General features: G+C 43.0%; 1 protein-coding gene across 3 annotated transcripts; it reads right to left on the bottom strand.

Moving 5' to 3' along the window:
• Positions 1–79: 79 nt before the first annotated feature.
• On the bottom strand, positions 80–21771 carry aff3 (AF4/FMR2 family, member 3). 3 transcript variants are annotated; one of them, XM_077535942.1, is made up of 20 exons: positions 21720–21771; positions 17363–17544; positions 14748–14789; positions 13780–13854; positions 13666–13705; positions 13559–13604; positions 12121–12172; positions 11986–12023; positions 11025–11148; positions 5051–6691; positions 4855–4970; positions 3680–3818; positions 3488–3585; positions 3322–3385; positions 1947–2083; positions 1733–1804; positions 1567–1660; positions 1448–1497; positions 1161–1369; positions 80–648 (listed from the first exon to the last, which is right to left on the bottom strand). In XM_077535942.1, the coding sequence occupies exons 1-20, from the start codon at positions 21745–21747 to the stop codon at positions 527–529; spliced, it is 3369 nt and encodes a 1122-aa protein (XP_077392068.1). In that variant the 5' UTR covers positions 21748–21771; the 3' UTR covers positions 80–526. The 3 variants fall into 3 exon arrangements, with proteins under 3 accessions (XP_077392068.1, XP_077392067.1, XP_077392066.1); XM_077535941.1 differs by lacking the exon at positions 21720–21771 and having other exon boundaries at positions 13677–13705; positions 17363–17392; XM_077535940.1 differs by lacking the exons at positions 80–648; positions 21720–21771 and having other exon boundaries at positions 655–1369; positions 13677–13705; positions 17363–17392.
• Between the last annotated feature and the right edge of the window lie 892 nt (positions 21772–22663).

Here is a 22663-nt window from a genome sequence, read left to right on the forward strand (position 1 = left end):
AAGCATGTTATGATGGTGCAAAAAGAAAACGAGAGCGGCACATGCAAGACTTCTCAAACTGAAAGAGGCACGAGTCGTGATCATGTCGCGAGCTTTCAGCTAGCCTGATCGCACCAGTGTGTGAGAGACACACTTTATTTCATTGTATTTGTTTTGCTTACACAAGTCCAACAAATATTGCACAGTAGAACAAATATTTAAATATAAATGTAAAAAAAAATCCTTCAATCTTCATTTGCCCACAATTCAAATTCTGTAGAAACGGTTTTGTCCATCTTAAAAAGTACAACGATAACATATGAAAGGCCTTTGCATTATAGTGACTGAGTCCCGCTTCTGTCGCTATTGGACATCTGGCTTCAAATCACTTTGCACGTTTTTCACGTTCATTTCACGAGGAAGGCTGGACGTCTCGAGTCCTAAAATTGCTCAACAGCACCTCGGCAGGCACATTCAAAGTTGGTACAAAGGTTGCGTATTGTGGTTTCTGTCAAAAATGGGAAGAAGGTTCCCCTCGCCGTCCTTGTTAGTTCAGTTTGGCACTGATGCGGATCCACTGAAGAGCCTGCCTGGTGTACTGGACCGCATGAACGATGCTGCTGTGAAGCGTCAAAGGTCCGGACAGAGTATTCAAGTAGTTGAAGAACTCTGTTTGAAAGGGAGAGAAAAAAAAAAAAAGACTTCTTTTTAATGGGCTTAGGGCTCACATTTAGTGCTGTCACTTAATATTTCAGATTTAGTATGTACATAATCTTATATGTAACATGTTTATTTCACTAATAGAATAATTATCAACAATTATTTTACAAAATAAATATTTTAAAATCAATATGTAAAATTGTTTCTGCTACTTTTTTTGTTTGAAAAAAAAAGAAAAGAAAATACATATTAAAATGTAGGGATGGGCATTTACTTTGATAGTAACAAAATGATCACATCAAAAGAGTTATTTTATGAGATACGAAATTTAATATAAAGTGGAGAAGTTTGAAACGGAGCAATTTTAGGAGGGAAAAGGCGAACGCAGCTCTCATGTTGGATCTTTGGCTGGCAAGCAGTCCAGCTCACTGGTCGGCCGGGACGCGAATGAGGACAAACGCAAATGGCTGACATTCGCAAATGGCTGACATTCGCAAATGGCTGACATTCGCCACGCAGACCTTGACTCTCTTTTGCCAGGTTGTCAGCAACCTCCCAGTACTCGTAACTGTACAGGACACTGTTGGTGATGTTTAGGTGGTTTGCCGCCATCTGGTGGATACGTTGAGGGATGCTTATGAGCGAAGGAGAGCCACTGTCCTCTTGTGAACTCCGCCCGATGCGTTTGGTGGCATCAGGCAGGAGGGAAGGAGAAGGCCCTCCCGTGTCCCTGTACGACGAAAAGCAAATAGTTGCCAACGCGGGTTTGAGTCCGAGTGTCGAAGCGCTCGACTTGTTGTCCACCTACTTGCCGGCGTCATTCCAGCAGGATGGCAGCGGAGGCACTTTGGAAGAAGTCTGAAAGGATCACACGAGCCATTCAAGGAGACTGTCTGGAATTGGGACAACAATCGCAAATGAGCGCACCTTAAAGTAGTCCAGCAGCACTTTGGAGTATTTCAGCGCGTGATCCTTTTTTAAACGAAACATCTGCCAGTAGAGGAGGGCCAGGCATCGAAAGCTGTGAACGCAGGAGGGACGAGTGAAAGTTTTTCCAAACGGATCTCCGGGAATGAAAAGCACACTTGCGCACCAGAGCACCGCCAGCTGTTTGTCTTCTTGTCGTGCGCCGGGACCAGAGTGGCTTTTTAGCCTCATGGCGTACCTGCAGAAATAGGAACGAATAACCCGATGAACGCAAGCTGACGTCTGTTTGTCGTCATTGGCTAACGATGCGGCCATGAAGACAAGCAGCCAGATACACCAACGTGCCATGTTGGACTCACTTGAACCAATTTGGAGTTCACCTGATAAGCTCCACCGTCTCGGCGTACATGGCGTAGGGAGATTTGGCCTCCAGGGGGCCTTCCTCCATGGCTTTGCCGCATTCCATGAACGAGAGAGCAGCGTCCACGTAATTCACAGCCTTCCCCAGCTTGTCCACCTGGAACACATGACCACCGGACGCCATTTTGGGTCCTTTTCCTTGGAATTAAACATCAAATGAGGACTTCAAGTGCTTCTCAAATCCTCCGGAACAAATAAGGTCACAAAAAAAACCCAATTCATGACCGATTGTACTGCTCTTCTCATGATTTACGTTCCATTGGAACTACTCTAGTCGCATTTTTAGGGCAATTGAAAAATGGCTCCTTTTGACTCGTTGACTTGGAGAAGTGGTTCTCAATTGGATGTACAGTATGTGTACTGCTTGTACATGATATGTTAAAATAAATGGAAGTAGGATCCATGCAAAAAAGTATTTGAAGATGATTACATTATGGAAATATTTCAGTAAAATAAAATAAATGTTATTCAATTTCATAATCCTGAAAAAGAAAAAAAATAGCAGAATGGTTCGACCCAACCTTTTTTATTTCATTTTAGCGTCAATCATTTCAAAATGTTATTGAAAATTTTGTTGGTGATTTCTTTTGACAACAGATCTTTATTATGACCACTAAATAGTGATCATTTTTACGTGCACAAATCTTTCATTTAAGCTGATTTAATTCTCTCTTTTGTTATATCTTTTTATTTCCAAAACATTTGCAAGATCAATATACAAATAAAGTTGCAAAGTTGAACAAATGAAACAATGACGGTGAAACAATCTATTTGAAGTCTTTTGTGTTCATGCTTTGCCTGGTGTGGACTATTTGGCTGAAAAAATATTTCACAGGGACGAAACCAGTGAAAAAGGTTGAGAACCAAAATATATACACATATATATATATATATATATATGTATATATATATATATATATATATATATATATATATATATATATATATATATATAAGCTCATGATATTGTATACAAATTCACAATATTGTGAAAAAAGCACAATATTATGTTTGTGCATAATAATAACAACAGTGACCAAAAAACTCAAATCCATGCCAGTAAGTTGACTGCACTCTGCCATCTTGAATTATGCTATGTAGTTCCCAATTCTTCTATATCAATATATATAATATATATAAAAATATACATAAAAAATGATGATATCCATCCATTTTCTGAACCACTCGTTCCTCACAAGGGTCACGGGGGGTGCTGGAGCCTATCTCACCTGGCTATGGGCAGCAGGCGGGGTACACCCTGAACTGGTTGCCAGCCAATCGCAGATAATGACAATAATAATAATAATAATAATAATAATCCGATTGTGAACTCACCACGGCATCTGCACGGTGCTTCATCCTTTTGGCTTCATGTAAGTAGTACTCAGCGTGGGGAGGCCTGAAAAGGTGGAACGCATTCGCCACCAAATCAAATAGTGTTTGTTAGTAATGGGAATCTGATGGATGTGCTGAGGTTGCATCCTCCACAACGATGGCTCACGTTTCGGTATTTGGCACGACGGCTCTGTGTCCCGCGGGGCCCCAGGAATCGGACAAAAGCTGTCTGGACACTTTTACGCAATCCGCTTCCTTTTTCGGCTAAGCGTTCAAGTGAAAGACAAAAAAACAAACAAAAGGATTAAAGCCAAATGGTTGCAAGTAAAGTAATGTCAGTCCAGTTATTTTGTGTTACCTTTGGTGCTGAATCTCTGTTCTTGCGATAATCGTCGCCATTTTTTGCTTTGGATGAAAGTTTGGTGAACTCGGGGCTGTCAGACGGCGGCGACAGCGGAGATAATGGCCGCTTATTGTCCAAGTACTCCTCCAAATATCTGTCAACATTCAAGACGCTTACAGTCAAATCAAATGAATGAATACAATTTATTTTGATCAGTCATAAAAGTGAGAAAAAAAAAACCCACAACAACGATGCTTACAATAAAGAGCTACATTGCACTTTTGTCTCATTGTTTACAGACTTGTAGTTTTTTTCCATTTGTCTTATTGATCGATTATACAAAATCTGAAAATATGAACCCCAGTTCAGGGCCTTTCATGTTGGTTAGTCATCTTCAAATGTGGAAAAAGTTTGTTTTTAAGCTTCACACTTCTCAAAAGTGGCTCACACGCAATGTCGAGACTGCTTGATCAAAAAAGATCATTAACCAATAAGTATCTTAAAATAAGCAACATGATCTTGTCTGACTATTATATTTTAAGTCAAAATAACTTTCTGATCTGAGAAATGTATCAAAGCAACTGAGAAAATCAGAGATAAATCGGCAAAAATTGGCCTTTTTTTCTGGGGGAGAACGTTTGAATGTCTTTGTCTTATTTTCTTATGTATAAAATAGCATGCTAACTACCATGCCTTGTAATGAAGTTGGAATAAGCAAAGGTGCATTATGGGTAGCGGCGTGGTGCATTGTGGGTGGGCGAAACTACCAAACGGTCATTGAAAATGAATTGGATCCGATGGAATCGACTCTGACGGCTGGAAAGTTGCTGTTTTTATGAGCATGCTTTGCGTGTGGTTTCCTGACATCGGGGACGTCGACTTGCAAGCTTTCAAGTGTCCCGTTAGGCAAAGATTGTCACCACTCGAATCTCCGCCATTCAAATTGATAGGGCAGTTGGTCGCCTGTTTTTTTTCCCTCGCGCATGCGCAAACTTAATGCGCACTTGGCTTATACTTGGTGAAAAAAGTGCAAGCATGTAAATAAACCAAACAGGAAGGCCTGAGCCAAAATTTGAAGCCTCACAAGACGTTTGTAGTATTTTGGCTACTTATTTGATCTCCCATCAGTTTGTGCAGGTGGACCTAAACGTGTCGATGCTCAAAAAAAAGCAAAAAATCCCAACACTTACCCATTATGCACGGTCTGAGTTGAAAAGTTGCCCTCAGCCGCATGGAACGATGATTGCGTACAAGCGGCATGTGGCGTGTTCCTTTTGCTTTGTTTACGTGAGATGCCATTCTCCAACTAGGCCCACAATCACACGTGCATTACACAGACGAAAGCGACAGCTGAACAACAACAGAGAAGTCTTAGTGAACGTGTACCTTGCGTTTTCTTTTGCTGTCTTTGGAGACGGCATCTGGCGTGTGCAGATGTTTCATCCTCCCTGTTTGCTTGTCTTTTTTCTTCCCGGGGGACGATTTGAACGGCGCTTTAACGGGAGAATGAACAGCTGTGTCCGGGACCCTCTTCAGGAGACAGAGGTCGATGTGCACCACCAGGTTTCTCAGTCCACGTTGCGAAGGCGCAGCTCCCCGCTCGCTTCGCCCGAACGGGACCAGGGTGTAGCGTCTGTGCCTGGTCTCACTTTGCTGCCCCCCGGAGGTCTTTCCCTTGGACTTGCTGGCCTCGGTTCTACCCGAGCTGTTTCGGGCTCCCCTGCGGAGTCCCTGGAGTGAAGTGGAGTCTTGCGGAACCTCGGCGACTCGAGGCTGGTATTCCGAATCGGAATTTGACGAAGCGGAGGATGAGCGGGACTGTCCGTGAGGAGGAGGGCTGAGTGAAGATGACGAGTCCGGCTGCTTCGCCTGCGTCTCGGTTCTTCTTCGCGGGCGCGGGCGATGGCGATGGAGGTGTCGCCCTTTGAACTGGACTGTTTGGCACTCGCGGGTTGGCCCCCTCTGTTGCGTCTCCACAACGAGCACCTCGTCTTCCTCGGAACTCTCGATCCAGCGATGTCTCGGGAGCTGCTCCTCCGCCAGCCTCCTGTGCTCCTTCCTCTCCTCTCTCCTTCTCTCTTTCCTGTCCTGCGCTTCGCCGCGAGGAAGTTGTCTGCGGACCGCCTGGCGTTTCTTGGCCCGCGGCTGCTCGTGTGATGTCTTAGAAGCATGAACGGCTCTGGACTTGGCCCGCGGTTGCAGGTCAGGACTTGGACTCAAGTGATTATTCGCGGCATCTTTCGCGACGCTGCTTTCACGGCCAGTTGGAAGATGGCGCGGAGAAGCGTGCCGAGTCTTGCGGTCGGAGCTGCGGCCTGGTCGGCCTCCCTGGATCTCCTCGTATTGTGATGCGTGTTGGGCTGGCTTTTTAGGGCCTGGACGGGAATGGCTCTGTGGTCTGCGACTATCGCTGCCGTTTAAAACGGCTCTGGATGGGTTTTGCCTGTGGCCTGTGTGTTCCGTGGGCCTCGCCTTGGACCCGTGCTGATGAGGGGGAGGCTCTGCGCTAATTTTGTGCTTGGTTTTGGCGTCGGGATTTGACAATAGGCCAACCCGTGACCGAGCTTTTGTGCTGTGGGGAGGTGGCGCCGGGTACGGATGAGTTTGGAAGTAACCCGGCAAAGGCGATGAAGTGGGACTTAACCGAGGACCTCTGTGGGTCGGGCTAAGCTGCGCTCTTGGGCTCCCGCACGGACTTGGGACCACACTTGGAAGTGGACTGCACCTGCTATCGCTCGGACTTGGGCAGGTGCTGGGAAGCGGGCTGGGACAGAAGCTGTAAGCGGGACTGAGCAGGGGGCTGCCGGGCCTCGAGCTCAACTGCGGGCTGGGAATGGGGCTTTGGCGCGGGCTGTATTCCCGATCGCCGTCCCAGAATCTGGCCGGAGACGGCGCTCGGAGCACGTGCGGAGAGGACGGCTTCCCAGGAATGCTCCGGACGGGATAATGGTCGCTTTGAGCTGCCTTTTTTTGGGACTTCTTCAGCCACTTCTCCAATTGCCACTGGGCAGCTGTGGAGCCATCAGTCTGCAGAAAGCATCAGAGTTGGAATTTAAATGAAACCCATTCAGAGCTGAACTTGATCTCATCTCAACAAAATCTATACATACGATAAGTGTTGTATTTAACTCTGTTTAAATGTGAATACACCTCAAAGAAATGTGCACAGCGGAAGTACATTCCAAGCCAGCTGGCTGGTTTTTCAAGCAACACATACGCATACGCAACCTCAACGATGACTGTGACGCTTGTCTGGATTTCTCGACTACTTTTCTGATAGGAAATAAAGGAATTATTCTATTCCAAGATCGACTTGTTGTCAAGCGCTTGCCTGTACAATTTTTAAAATCACCTTCTAAGTGTAGTCCATCCATCCATTATTTATGGCGCTTGTCCTCATTCGGCTCACAGGTAAGTTTGTGTCAGTTTGCTGAAGTTGGGTTTTCCACAATCCAGACTGTGCTCGTGTCTAGGGCTGTTCCAACCCCTTTTCCTCACTCCCCCCTCCTGATGTTTCCCGTTTTTATGGGAGAAATAAGGGGGCGGGGTTACTTTTAGTGACACGTCAGGCTTCCCGTTCTGTTCTGTCTATTGGATAGGTTGTAAGGGTTAAAGAGGGATTCAGCCCAAAAATGTTCTTTACAATAATATGTTGAATGTGCCTTCGCCAGTCTAAAAATGTTTTTATCCATCACACAGGGCAGCCATTTTGCCAGTAATCAGCTTTAGAAATCGCGATTGGTCGTTACCCGAGTCCTGAACAACTGTGATGTCATTTTCAGTTGACAGCAAGGAACAAAATGGCCGCCCCCTGAGAATGATCAAAATGTCTTCCTTTCCTCATATTCCAAAAAACGCAGACTATAGTGGGGCCGCATAGAACATATTATTGTCAAGAATTTTCAGCTTGTCTTCCCCTTGAAGTGACGTGTGACGAACATAAATACGATTCCATCCATAAGTCGATCTCAGCTGACTTTTTTTGGGTGCATCGTGGACTCGTCACCAGCCAAACAGACAGACAAGCGTTGACCCCCACATTCCCACCTTACTGCCTTCTTACGGCATCGAATAAATCACTTTGCATGCAATCACTTTTTTCATGACATAGCTGACAAACTAGAGACATTTTCCTGAATATTTTGGCTGAATTCCATCTTTAGATATAATACTTCACTTGAAATCAGCAATACCTTGAACTGACAAAACATCTGTTTTGTGACCTATTTACTACGCAGACAGACACATTGGTACTCCAAACGTGAATCAAAGCAAGATTCCACATAAATGTGAACTCAGTGAGTCCAGAAGGTGAACCATTACAAGCACAACACAACAACTAAAAGTCCTCACTGCTGTTCCTGAGATCCCATCTGGGCTGCCGGCTACACAAGCCGTCCAATGCTGCCAAATAACTGTTTGCCCAACAAACGAGTGACACGGCAAGCATAGGAGTGAATATGGGCGAGAAAACGTTGGAGGAAAATTACTTACAGCTGCGGCGCAAACCTCCCCGTTGCTCCCCGTCTCTCGCCTTCTCGCTTCCCCCTGGCAGCGGAGCGGCAACGCCAAATTAAACTTCCACTCTTGGAGTCAAACAGCGAGTCGCCACATCTCCCGACCTCTTCCCAGGGAAGACACTACATCGCTTGTACCGTCTTGACTCTCTCCCCCCCCTTTTTTTTTTTTTTTTTTTTCTTCTGGCCCTCCCTACCTCCTTCGTACCTGTAACTCTGGACTTGCCGCCTGAGCTGAGCAGTTCCAACCGCCGTCTCGTCCTTTCGGAGACACTGGGCGTAAATGAAAAACACATGATGGTCTCCCACTTGCACCCCCGCCCCGCCCCCATCCTTCTTCACAGCCTCACAGAAGCTCCACTCCCCATTTTTGTCAATGTTTTGCATGCTTGGACATCTAGAGGACCGCGCTTTCATGAAAGAGGAGCAAGTTGCCCCTTAATTCGTCGCCTCCTCATATCAAGCATCTGACAGCAGCCCAACACTCTCCGCGGGATTCCACCATGCGTCATGCTGAACACATCCACACTCAAAATGCAAGCAAGTGGAAGGATTCAGTTGACTTGTGCCCTTCAAAAAGAAAATGGGGTCCGAAACTACAATATAAATCCAGACCACAAAGAAGCAAATCTGCTATCATTCCATCTTTTCAATTGTTTTTTAGTCATGTTTTCTACTTTGTATTGTGTTTGATAGTTGGGTTTAGATTTGGGTTCGAATCTCTGAAGCTCTGTCCACTTCTCCTCCACGATGGTTGTTGATTTATTTATTTTGTTCCTGGGGCTCAACTGATGCACAGGGTGACTGAGAAAAGAATTGACGAATACTGTATATTTTACAATATCAAACAAAATATTGGTGCTTCTTAACTGGGACTGCACACATTTTGGACAGCCCCACTAGTCTAAACACTATATTGTGATGAACTCATTTCCTCCCAAAAACGTATACATACGTTCTATTTTAAAGCTCTTAAGTGTCCCAAAGACATATTTATACCTTTTTATGTTGTTGTTTTCGTATGCTAGAGAACATACAGAAGGCTTTGATGCAGCCTCTCTGCTGCAAAGAACGGTTGAAGAAATGCTAGTTATTACACAAATGGCCAGCAGGTGGCAGCAGAGCAAAGGAGATCAACCAGGGCCATGTTGAAAAAAAGTTCAATTACTCACAATTGGAAATAGATTTGTGAAAAATGGTGAAACTTAGCTATATTCTAATGCAAATTATTTCAAAACGGAAACAAATAGAAATATACTTTTTTTTTTTTTTTTTTTTCCTGATGAAAGAAGAGACTTTAATCTTTCTTTTGGCAGGTTCTATGTTTTTACAGCAATAGAACGCAATATTGTGCGCGCCTTGCAAAATCAGTCCAAATCGAGTAAAAGAGCGAACGGGATTGCTTGTGTGAAAATGGCTGCGAGTGGATATTGCACACGGAATATGAGTTAAGCACCAAAATGCATCCTTTCCATCCATTTTGCCACGTGCTGTTGACTTGAATGACTTCACGGTTGCTCTGGGCTGGGTCGGATAAGGACCAATCACGGCTCATCTGTTTTCTGAAGCGGAGCTGTGATATTAGCGTTGGAAAAAGTTTACTCTGCGATGCTTTCCCTGACTTTTGAGTCTTTCTGAAAACAAAATTCAATGTCTAAAAGGACCTTTGGTGGTGCCGTGTGTTTCCTATTCAGTTAGCTGACTTTCTCAATCAATCCATTCTTTTTCAAGTTGCAGTTACCCCTGTGATTCCAGGAACTGACAAGCAGTCTGCCGGGCCAGTTCTACTTGCGTCGTTTCTAAAGGGAAGCCACCCGGAAGGCGCTTGTGTTCCAGTTTGGAGTGTCTGTTGTATTTGACATCATTTGAGTTCGACCCTGCCTAGCAATTCCTCCAGTGTCCTGCCACTTGCCCGATGGCATCTGGGATAGGCTCCAGCTTACCTACTACCAGAATGAGGTCCTAAACGCTGCAGCTCGAGTTCTGACCAAAACAAAAAGATCAGAACATATTACTCCAGTACTTAAGGATTTACACTGGCTCCCTGTCAGCTGTAGAATCGATTTTAAAGTTCTGCTACTCGTCTATAAATCACTAAATGGTTTGGGTCCTGAATATATCCAAGAAATGCTGATTGAGTACAAACCCAGCAGGGCTCTGAGATCCACAGACTCGGGCCAACTAGTGGAACCCAGAGTTCGAAGCAAACATGGTGAAGCTGCATTTAGCTATTATGCTGCACACAGATGGAATTAGGCTGCCAACAGAAGTGAAGTCAGCCCCGAGTGTAAATGCTTTCAAATCCAGGTTAAAAACTTTGCTTTTTTCTTATACCTTTGATTAGGGACTTTTAAACAGTGTTTTTTTGTTTGTTTTTTTAGTAAATTTTGTAACCTATTTTTATTTATTTATTTTTTTCCTCTGAATGTTAACTACTGTTTCTTGATGCTTATGTGTTGTCTTTCCTCGTGTAAAGCACATTGAGTTGCCTTGTGTATGAAATGTGCTATACAAATAAACTTGCCTTGCCTTGCCTTGCCTAAAGCACGTTAGGAAACGGATGCATGTCTAATCCTAGTTAGCGTGTCTTGTTGTTGCGTCTGATGTCAACCCGACTTTGCCTTCCTGAGGGCTTTTGTTCCGTAAGACTGAGCCTGTTGACATGACACCCAGCCACTAATTCCCAAAGCTGCGGCCGCGCAGCCCCCGGGCTGCTTTTCCTCCGCCTTCTTTTTCCAAACTCACACTCTCATTCCTCCTTTCTCCGTCGCTCCCACACCTGCCGTCGCCATCCGGACAAGCCAAGAAACACGACAGACGGCGATAGCAGGCCGTCTTCTTACCTCCTGATTGCTGCTGCACGCCGACCAAGCAGCTGGGCCGGAGCTGCGGGAATGAAGGCTGCCACTGACCGACTGCGCAGAAGAGTGCGATCGCGAGGAGTCGGAGCTGGAATGTCTCGCCCTCCTGCCATTTGGGGGAGACGGTCCATCAACACGCACACACCAACAAAACCGAGGGTTAGAAACATTTTGCCTTGACGACATGCGAGAATCGCAGTCAGCACAGGCACAGACAAACAAACGTTTACACTCACATTCACACCTACAGAATCTAACCGGCATGTTCTTGGCATGTGCGAGCAAACATTTGAACCAAGAAACTCTTGACTGCGAGGCAGACATGCTAACCGCTAACCACAGACATGCAGAGGACAAACACAAACAGTACAATAACAGATTTATAGAAAACCTTTTTGGGGGGTTGTTCTACGATTAAGGTGTCATCAAGAGCCCCTTTCAAAGATTTTCTGGGAAATGTGAAACTTTCAAAGAGAGCGCCAGGATTTATCCACCTGAGCCTTTCACACAGCCAAAATGTAATTCTGCTTTTCGTGCGGTTCAGTTGGGCTGATATTTCAAACATTTCATGACTTTCAAACAGGCATTACATGATCAGGATTTTTGGGCTGATCATCAAATAGCATAGTTTGAAAAAAACGATACTGATCATCAATTCTATTGACGCCAATTGAAATGCATGGAAAAAGAATTTCACCCAAAAATGATTCCAAAAACTCAACTTGCAATAACATGCAATGTAATTTTTGCGGAGCCGATGAACGGTATCATCGATCAAATTAAGACATTGCAGTGATTGCCGATTTTGCAGAATATATCGGCCGATCCCAATTTAGCCAATCAGATCGGCGAAAGTTTCTTTTCAACACATCAGGACGGGAGAAGTGAAGGTCTCCTTAAATGACACTCGATGTCTGAAGACAGTATTGCATTGTATGAATACCTGCGTTGTCCCTCCCAGGAAGCCGATTCGCGAGTTGCCTTTAGGGGCAGAAGGCAACAGCAAGAGAAATGAATCATCCTCATCATGGAATCAAAACATGAAAGCATATTTTTGCCCAACAGCGTATGCACTTACCCTTTGCGCGTCATCCTCATCACTGCTCAATCTTAAATCATCAACAAGCATCCTGCAAAAGCAAAGAAAAGCGACACATGCTTGCTGTACTTGTATTGCTAACTGATTGAGAGCTATCAGTTTTCAAGATCCCGCCCTTCCATCTAAAACATGTGGGCCTGTTCTCAAAATAGCTCATCAGCAGAGATGTACCGTATAATGTAATATAACAAGGACAAGTAAAAAGCATTTGAACCGGATATTTCCTCCTATGTCAATTTGAACGATATTAGCTAATAGCAAAAATGGGTGCACAGTACGTCGGCCAACTGACTCGCTTACTTGCTATCAAGTTCAAACGATCCGGCAAGCGTTGCCCTCATATTTACGTTTTTTCTAATCTCATCAATTGCACGTCATGTGACCAGGTGTCGTGGAGCCAATCACAAGCTGGGACCGTGTGAAACGCTTCATATGATTGGCGGAGCCAGGAGACGTTGACGGCTGCTGCTTTTTCTTCAATGACAAATATTTTCATCATTTTCCTGCATTTAACAAAAGTAAAAACGTAACGACCTTGTTTTGAACATGTATCATGTAAAAAGTACAGAGAAAAGTACAAAGTAGTCTAAAATAGAAATAATCAGGAAAGTTCTGAAAAAAAAAAGATTCAAGTATCTCTGCTCATCGGTGATGGGACATTGTGACTTCCTAGGAATCATTTGAAAATGCAAATACTTGAAGAGATTTCTAAAAATGAAATGTACTGCACATTTATATCCATCTGTTTCCTTGTGAAGTCATTGTTGACCATTGTGATAAATAATGATCACATAGATAAGTATTATTGTTAACTCATTTGACGTATAAATACGTTCTACGACCCAAAGACGTTTTTATACGTTTTTATCTTTTCTTTTGTTTTAGAGCAAACAGAAGGCTTTGATGCAACTTCCCAACTGCAAAAAAATGGTTGAAGAAATGCTAGTTATTACACAAACGGCCAGCAGGTGGCAGCAGAGCAAAGGAGCTCAACCAGGACCATGTTGAAAAAAGCTCAAAAACTCACAATTGTAAATAGATTTGTGAATAATGATGAAACGTGGCTATATTCTCATGCTAACGACTCCAAAAGTGAAAGTGATGGAAATATACTTTTTCTAATTCTTTTGGTAGCTTCCATGTTTTTATAGCAATGGAGCACAATATTGTGTGGGCCTTGCAAAATCCACCCAAATCCAGTCAAACAGCCGAGAGTGAAGGGGATTGCGAAATGTGAACGTGGCTCGGAGCGACGAAATGAGCGCGTTGATTTTACAAGCGTGCATCCAACAGCATCACGTAGCTGTCCAAAATGTTGGTTGACCTCCGAGTTCCACACGGACGCGCGTGTTGGCGTGACAGTGCCGTCGATGTCCAGGAAGTTGCTTTGACTTGTGTTTCCTTGTGTGCCACTTACGACTTGTGAGGCGCCACGTGGGGATGAAGGCTCATTCGTGGCTGACCTGCCGGAACGTGTGACAAGACGTCGTCACAATAAGATGCTTGCAATTGTCGCGTCCGAACGGATATCTTGCCTCCGGTGTGTTGTCGGCTCTTTTCCATCCTTTGAAAGCCGAATGGGCGTACAAATGTAAGTATACGAGCGACATGGAAGCGAGAAACAGACGCAAGACGTACCGCAGGGTTGAAAAGGATTCCCCGGTCACCTGCTAAGGCTTGTTGCGATGGCCACCACTGAGTCATGTCCTGCAACTGGATCACAAATCATTGGAACAAAAGGAAAGAAACTCGTTTGTTTGCAACTAGTCAAAGCAAGATTTTCTGTGCCTCAAAAGTCAAACAAAACCTCCACGAGTGCTTTTTCTTTGGATTTTCTGTGGCGATAATGCCGCTGCAGACGTTTACTATTAATGATGATAATAAAATTGACAATATTGAAAACATGAAATGCTAGCAAACATATTTGAATGGAGTCTGAAGAATAGGAATATGTATGCTATGCATACAGGTTACTTCATTTTCTTAAAAAAAAAAAAAAAATCAGCATTGTAGACTTTTATGTATGTACTTTTTGTGTACAGTATTAACTTTAAGTACAATGCACTATTTTTAGTACAGCTCATGACACTTACATTTGATCTTTAAGAATTGCTTATTTTAAAACATTACCGGTAATTGTTTCACTTTTATGATATGATGATATTTTTCTTTTAATATATTTAAGTACAGTTTTAATGTTCATAATGTCACACTGGCTTACAATAATAAATACAGGTTTTACAGAACACTTATTGTCCTACATAAATAAAAATGACTTGACTCACTTAGTTGACAGTATTTGAATGAACATCTCGATGATGGTATGACTAAGAACTGCTGTCCTACTTGTGACATTTTTCAATAGCAAAGTGGTTTTCCAAGCCACCGAACATTTCACATTTCTGACTTTAGTTTGAGAGCATCAAAGGATGTACATGTGTGTTTTACTCGCTCTCTTTATCTGCGTTTTTTGCCACGCTTTTTCAATCAATCAATAAAAAGGAGCAGTAATACAAATCTAAGTTACAATTGTGAACAGAATTCCAACAATGAACACGCAATTACGATTGGTAAAATGTGCGATCCAATCAAAAGTGGGTCCTTACCCCCCAAATGTCTTTGGCGCAGCTGAGTTGGCCTCTCGTTACCTGCACACGAGAGACAAAACAGCGCATGATGACAAAGACACGCTTGAAGGTCATCGATAACTGGAAGTGATGGCACGCAAAACTCACTGCACGCCATCCAAAGCGATTTGTGTACAGTAAGCTGTTAAAAAGTCACACTCGCGCTCGCTCCCTTCGTTGCAAACGTGCAGGTGGTGAATGTTGAGAAAAGACGATATGAGTCATAGTGAGAAGTGACAAGGAGTCAGACGTACGTTTGTACGTTTGAAATCCCAGCTGCAAATGAGCGGCAGGAAGGAGAGTGCGTGCGAGTTGCAAAATCATCTTTGGCTTCCCCCGCATGTTACTGGCGTGCTTTTTGCTGCTCGCCGTTCAGATGTGCGGGACATGAGAGAGCTCATTGGAACGCTTGCTAGTCTTATTTACTAACCACTGTTGTCCCCTGCATTTGGGTCCGGCCTCCGACACCCCCCAAACGTGACAAGAACAAAGTCTACTTTCGTATCCTCAAACTACCAAAATATTATATCAGGTTATAATTAGGGATGCAATATTGTGATATCGTAATATTAAAATTGCAACAATATCATCGTCGTCATGTCACGATGATGAAAGCAGCACACATGTTGAAAAGGTAAAAGACTGTGTTCCATTTGTGCACTTCTAGCACCCTCTTGTGGTTAGTTTATTAGTGCAGTTTCATTTTAATTAGGAATGTTTTGGCCACTGCGGTACTTTTCACCCCTATTAATCAGTCATACCAACAAATGTTTTTCAAATACACACACACACAAAAAAAACCCATTAATTTTGGCCTGCTTCAGCCAAACACAACATTGTGAATTACATAAACCACGACTAGAATGATACTTTGCACCGCTGAGCCCATAGGAGACCATGACAGTGGTCCCATCAATGTTATTTACGTACAAAAACACATAAATGTGCTTTTTTTCTCCCAATATGACTTTTTTTTTCTTTTTTTAATATGAGTTTGTATACATCGTGAGCATTTTTTTTTTTCATATCGCCGACCACCTCACAATATTGTAATAATTATCATATCACGAGGTACATATCGTGATATTTATCATATTGTGTTTGGATATTGTTACATCCCTACTTATAATGAACATATAATGCATTTAACAAGTGAAAAGGCATAAAAAGTTAAGCATATTAGCATTGCTATTTAGCATCTACACAGTATGACCTGAGATCATTAAATTGTTACATGTGTATGTAACATAAAAAAACAACATTTTTTACGATGACCATAATTTGACGCTAGCACTGCTTATATATTAATTTTATCCAACAATTTCATTACAGCTTGTCATTACGGTTGTAGTTGAGCTGCATATTTTATAATGTGTAGAAAAGTGTTGCACTAACATCACAACCTGCAGATTTGTGGCGCAATACCCTGATGAACGGACAAAACCACGAGGGACACAACCCTGAAAAAAACAAAACAAACAACAACAAAAAACCCACCTGAAACAAGCTGTACACAGCAAGACTTTGACAGGCTAACATAACATTCTTTCAGTATCTGCAATTTGATGATGGCTCGCTCACATAAACACATACACAGAAAGCTTCTGGAGGTAGATTGCTCATTTCAAATCAGGCCTAAAATAAGGAATAAAGCAATTAAGGTTTCAATCCAAGGAAAAAGAACAACACTATTAATAAGAAAACACAAGATTGAGTTCTTTTTTCATTCAAGTTGCTTCAAATACACAAAAATTACAAGTTCATGTTGGATGAACTGAAACTGACAAGTGACAGAAAATATCCAATAATGAGATCATATAATTAATGACGTTGGATTTGAATGTTTTTGAAGTCCAGCCAAAGTTCAATTTGATTTTCAATTAAAATTGCACGTGGAAGTGCAGGATCAGTTGGTTTCAATTCATCAAGTACCAAATTTCAAATACGCTGCTGGAGATATTTTTTTCAATGATGAATATATTTACTATTATTTTGAATCAATATATCTTTTCAAATTTGTCATGTTTTTCATTTCTTTGTATTTATTTATTTTTAGGGTTGTCCAGCGAGCCTTGTGAGGAGCAAGCGCTTCAGAAAACGGATGGATTTATTTTGACATCATTAACCAATATTGCCACTCCAAGCGTCATCAGAATCAGATCCAAACTTAACTTCAACTTGGTTTAAAACGATCATTTAGAACCAAATTTCAAATCAATAACATGCAGTATTTACTGTACATGTATTTTTGTTGTCATTCTAAATATTCATGTATTCATTTGAAAGGAACACATGCATTAAATTAAGTGTTCATTTCTTCTTTTTGAAATGAGTTTTGTCCATTGGAAAATTGCATTTGAGGTCAATTCTGACGTCATGAATGTTTCATGAAAGGCTTCTTCCCTGAATTGAATGAGAACACCACTGCAACATTCCCAATAAAGCATGAAAAAAACAAAACACACACACACACACACACCAAGTGGCCATGTTAAAAAGTGAAAGCAGGAAGTTGCACACGAATACAAAACGTCGATGAGAATTCATGCGCACACACTGAAATTGGCCTTGTCGGAGGTAATGCTCTTCCTCACCTGAGAAAGCGGCCACGGGTGCAACGAAAAGCCAAAGCAAAGTTTCCTCCCGCCACTGCGCGGGACAGTGGGCATGATTCCTGCCTGGATGCTCCCAGTCCCGCCTGGTCGTCCATAACCGGATAAGGTCGCGTGACGACACGCGGCTGTCAAGTGCAGTCTGCGTCTCGCCGCTGCCGCTGCTGAGGAGGAGGAGGAGGAGGAAGATGAGGAGGATCATCAGGAAGCTCTGTGTGGTTACCGTGGAGGACAGATGGAGGCGGTCGGACGCGTCACGCAGACGTAAGGACGTAGGGCAGGGGTGGGGCCGATCACGGCTGGGACTCGATCGTCTCTCGCGCGCGTCGCAGCAAACATCGGCGGAATACAAGACTCGATGGCTCGCTCGCTCTACCGATATCGATCTAAAAAAGAAAAAGGCAACAGGAAATTCGATCGATGGTGATCTGTAAATTATTATGGCAAGATTTCGATGCAGCCTGCTTCGCTTTTGGGAGGGGAAATTTAAGGGAGTGTCAGTCAGCTGGGCAGGAAAGCAAACAGTCTGTTTGGAGCAGACTTTGCAGTCAAGGTCACTTCGATATTGACATTGTTCAAGAAAATGCAGGTGTCCACAATATCGTTATTTTCCATAACAGGCCACTAAAGAAAGCCCACACTGGTGACTGCCATGTTGCATCTTCTGTGAACACGAGGCCGCGTGCATTATGATGTCACAAATATGTGACACTACCACTGTGGCATGTCTATTATTATCGGCGGATTTCTTTATTATCTCTTATCTGTTTATCTGTAGGATGGCAAATTGGTTGATAATTATTGGCCACCGCTATTATCGTGCATCCCTAAAAATTGATAATATATAAGAAATACACAACAATAAAAAAGAAAAGAAAAAAAAGACCTGCCCTAAATGTAAGAAAGGTTGCATTAAAAGACTCGTCTGGAGGAATTGGATTGAGTGACATAATAAGTGAAGTGCACATCTCGGCAGAACGGTGCATTATGGGTAGGCCGGCGAGTAGCCTGCTACCAACTTTTCATTGAAAACGAATGGAGTCTAACGGGGAAGCGCTGATTTGGACCATTTCAATCGTTGGAAAGTTGATTTTTTTTTTTTTTTTTTTGGTTGAAGCTATTTTAAACATGTCTAGCGTGTCGTTACTGCCGGGAAACTCCACTGAAGCTTTTGAAGTGCTTAAGATTTGGCTGAATGCGTGCACTTTACTGGGAGTTGGATGAGCGTCACTTCATTAGTTTCGTTCCACGTACGTCCGCTAGCAAGCTTCGTGATGCTTCTGTTCAATCGGTTTCAGGATATTGACAAAATAAATGTGTTCAAGAAATTTTCCATCTTTTACGTCCGTTTGGATCTTTCGTTTCTGTCTGGAAATTGGGAGGTTTACAAGCATACACTTCTGCCTTGTCGAGCTTTGCACAATGTTTGGTTTTTTTTGCCTATAAACAACATTAGGACAGTTCAAAATGGCACCAAGTGCACCTGCCGTTTTGTCACTTGAAACTGCTTGCAAGCTTTAAGGGGTGCAGTTATGCAAACGCTTTCAGCACCCCATTCGCCGTCATGCTAATGACAGCAATTTTTTTTTTTTAAACTTGATTTTCACGCACATGCACACATAATGCGCACTTCACTTATACTGTCAAAACAGATTGTGACCCCTGACCTCTCCTTTACGGGGAACTACTATTCCCCACGTTCACTTTAATTGGCACCATTAGATCAGCGTAGACCTGGGAAGGGTGTCTAACAATTGCTCAACTTCATGTAAATTGAAGAAGATGATGAAATGATTAGGGACATCCCTCAGTACTGCGCATCTGTCTACTTATTAGCTGGTTTGGTTTCCCTCACACATGAGACATATGATGAGACGTACAGTATGCATCACTCACCCAGTCATCGTGGGGCTCATAACTCTCAACTATCTAACGTGCTTCTGTAACAAAAAACATGCCTTACTGAAAAATGTCTTGGCTTTGCAGCCTATATGAATATCACACTATTAAGAAATGAAAGGCTCAATTCAGTCGGCTGGCTTTTTCTGACGGCATAATCCTCCGTGGCGGGATTATAGCGAACATATGTCCGACCATCTATCCCTGCATGCTGGCCTTGTCTACTTGCCAACAGCATCCATTACTCCTGCATGCTTCCGTGCTTTATGCATTCCAGCTGCATGGTTCTTATCTTCAAGAGGAAATCATATTTGACCTGTATAGACCAGAATCCAGATGTATAACCAATTGCTACCAAATTGTGTATAGTAGACATGGATTACCACGAGCCTGAAGAGAATAACATCAGCCTTTCCCAAAATAAGATTCGGGAACCAAAATAGGTTCTACAACCTAATCTGGAACACATTTTGTATGTTAATGAATCAGATTCAAGTGGATTTCCTCCAGTGCGTTGATATCTAGTCATGTGATGTGATGAGACTTGCTTTCATAACAGCTGTTACGTGAATAGCAAAACATTTCCCAGTGGAAGAAGCAGAAATGTTGGAATTTTGCATGAATGGAGGCATAGCACATGCCTGGTTCGCCCTCAGCCCCTGGAGGCCCGTCGACGCGCCCCTGGTTACATACGCATGGCGACGGCGCTTTCAAATGCGCATCCGTCTCCCCCGACGCCCACCTGTTTGGAGCCGTGGGCCAATCCCCCATGATTTAGTTCTCCTGACAACAGTTCTTTCCTTAACATCCACTCACAGGAAGAGCGGAATGTAGAGGATGACAGTATCCATGGGGATTCTGAAGGTGTTGCCTACTGGTCATACAGGTTAAGGCTACAAAAAAACGGGCTTAAAAAAAATACAATATTACTTCAAATAAAATGATCACTGAAAAGAACAAGGAAATTTGACTTTGCCAAATAGCCAACCTAAAAAACAAAACAAAAACTATGACCTAAAATCATGGTATTCTTTTGATGTTAAATTTACTCGAAACCACAACTAAATTCACAACAACAAATTAAGATTTTTAAGGGCGTAAGAATATTGAAGTGAAATGCTCTTGCACGAAAACGGTAGACTGTAATTTTGGCAAAACACAAGTGGCTGAGGGAGCTGATTGGTTGACACAAGGCCCAGGTGGACACAGGAATCTAACGAGACAGACATGGAAACCAAATTGATAAAAACCCACATCATGACAATTTGGAAGTCAAGTCAAGCCAGCCGTCACAATGATTGTTCATATTATATGCATTACGGTAACATGGGCCAACTTCAAAATAAAAGCTTATCAAATAATACTTGGACACACCTTTCATTTTGAAGTTGGGGCTCGCAGTGTGTTGGTGGAGCGTTAGCGACTCTTACATTCATGAATGCAACATCCGGGGCCCTATTTTTGGGGTATCACAGTCGAGCTGTGCACATGGATGGACTTTTCTTTCTTTTGCTATTTATACAGTAAGGCAGTGGTGTCCAACTGAACCCCTCGAGGGCCGCAGCCCTACAGGTTTTCGAGGCCTCCCATTTTCAACACAGCTGATTCATATTTAATAAAGCTCTGCGGGAGCCTGATAATGATCCTGATCCTTGAATCAGGTGCCTTGGAGCAGAGAAGCCTAGAAAACATGCAGCGCGATCTCGACACATGTGCAGTCAGGTATTCGGCTATGATATGAAGCAAACGATACAGTGCTTGATAGTATTGCTAGCTTGCTCGGAATAGGTGACATTTTATGACATCGCTCCATTTTTCAGGAACAAAATACTGGAAATTTCCCTGCAAGAATTTGTTGCTGAAATCATTGGATGTCAGTAGTAGCACGCACGCACTTATTTCTGACGCCATCATCATAATGGCATTCAAACGCAGGCTCTGAAAAGGGTCACAGGTCAACGCGTTGATCTGATTACTTTGATCATGGTCATGGGCTGCTCCCCATGGCTTCCTTCCACATGCGTGTTCACTCTGAATTGTCACTAATTGTTTGTCCGTGCGTGTCCTGTGATTGACTGCTGACCAATCCAGAGTATCTGCCACTTTTCACCCAAAGTTAGCTGGAGTAGGCACAGCCATGACAATGACCCGAATCAAGACAAACGCTGCAAAAAATGCATGGCGGCCCGTAGAGGACAACAATGAACCAACTGTATAGGAGTTATTTTGTTTTTGCCATGAAATTGATTGGAAAAAAAATATTATTATTGAGAGGAATCATCCCCCATTTCACCAGTGGTAGGCTCCATTAGAAACAAACGCAGTGTGCGGACAGCCCCACCCTGTGGCTTGTCGTGAAGCCTCCATGTAGTCCTTCCACGGGATCAAAGTAAGTCATTCCTACCTAATAACAAAATACTTGGAAATATTTGTAACGTACACATGAAGAAGCTATGATGAGGTGCCATTTCCCATAGTAGAGATCCTGGACATGTTCCAGTTGGAAAATCACAGGCGTGGATGAATAATAGAATGAGTGCTGGCTGAATTGCATTGAGATGCTTCACTCCCACTGTTGCTGACTCACCGTCACACACACACACACATATACACACACACACACACACACACACACACACACACACACACACACACACACACACACACACACCGTCAGGGCTGAGTCCAACAAAACTATTGTGCATGTGACTCATACCTGGGCAACAATAACATGGAGAGAAAAGGACATGCAGTATTTCATGATCAATTCTGGGCAATGGCGATGATAATAAGAGTTATCAATGGTTTGAATTGATGACAATCGTTGATGGAATTTGCAATTGCACTAGAGATGCACTTTGAGACTGAAGCTGTTTCCTGTCAGTGGGTTGTGTGTTGTTGATAAAGAATGAGACGACTTTCATTTTTAGTCAGAAACTTTCGTTCTGACTGTTTTTTCATCAGTAAGCCAAGATTTAACTGTAGTTTGTGTGCAGTTGGCTAGCTAGCAAGCAAGCTAACTGCTTGTAAAAAGATGCTATATGGCTTCCATCCTCCTTCCCAAAACATGCACATATGGCTGATTTAAGACTCCAAATTGTCTTGAGTGCATCATGCAGTGCCATTTAAGCAATGCACCCTCCCCAAAATCAGGAAAACTGAAACGTTGAAAAGGTTTAACGCTCTTACTACTTTGTATTGGAGTCTGCTTACTTCACGCAACTTCCGTGTATATTTTTTTTCTTCACACTCCCTGGTCCAACTATTGAAAAAAATGTCAGTTTGTCCACTGATACTTGCTGAATTGAGTTGTAGGTTGAACATACGTCTCAGTCTAATCGGGTTTTGAGCCTTGTGTACTTGAGTCCCAGCGGATTTCGCCAG

Source organism: Festucalex cinctus, chromosome 11 (genome assembly GCF_051991245.1).
Source record: "Festucalex cinctus isolate MCC-2025b chromosome 11, RoL_Fcin_1.0, whole genome shotgun sequence".
In the NCBI taxonomy this organism is placed as follows: Eukaryota; Metazoa; Chordata; class Actinopteri; order Syngnathiformes; family Syngnathidae; genus Festucalex; species Festucalex cinctus.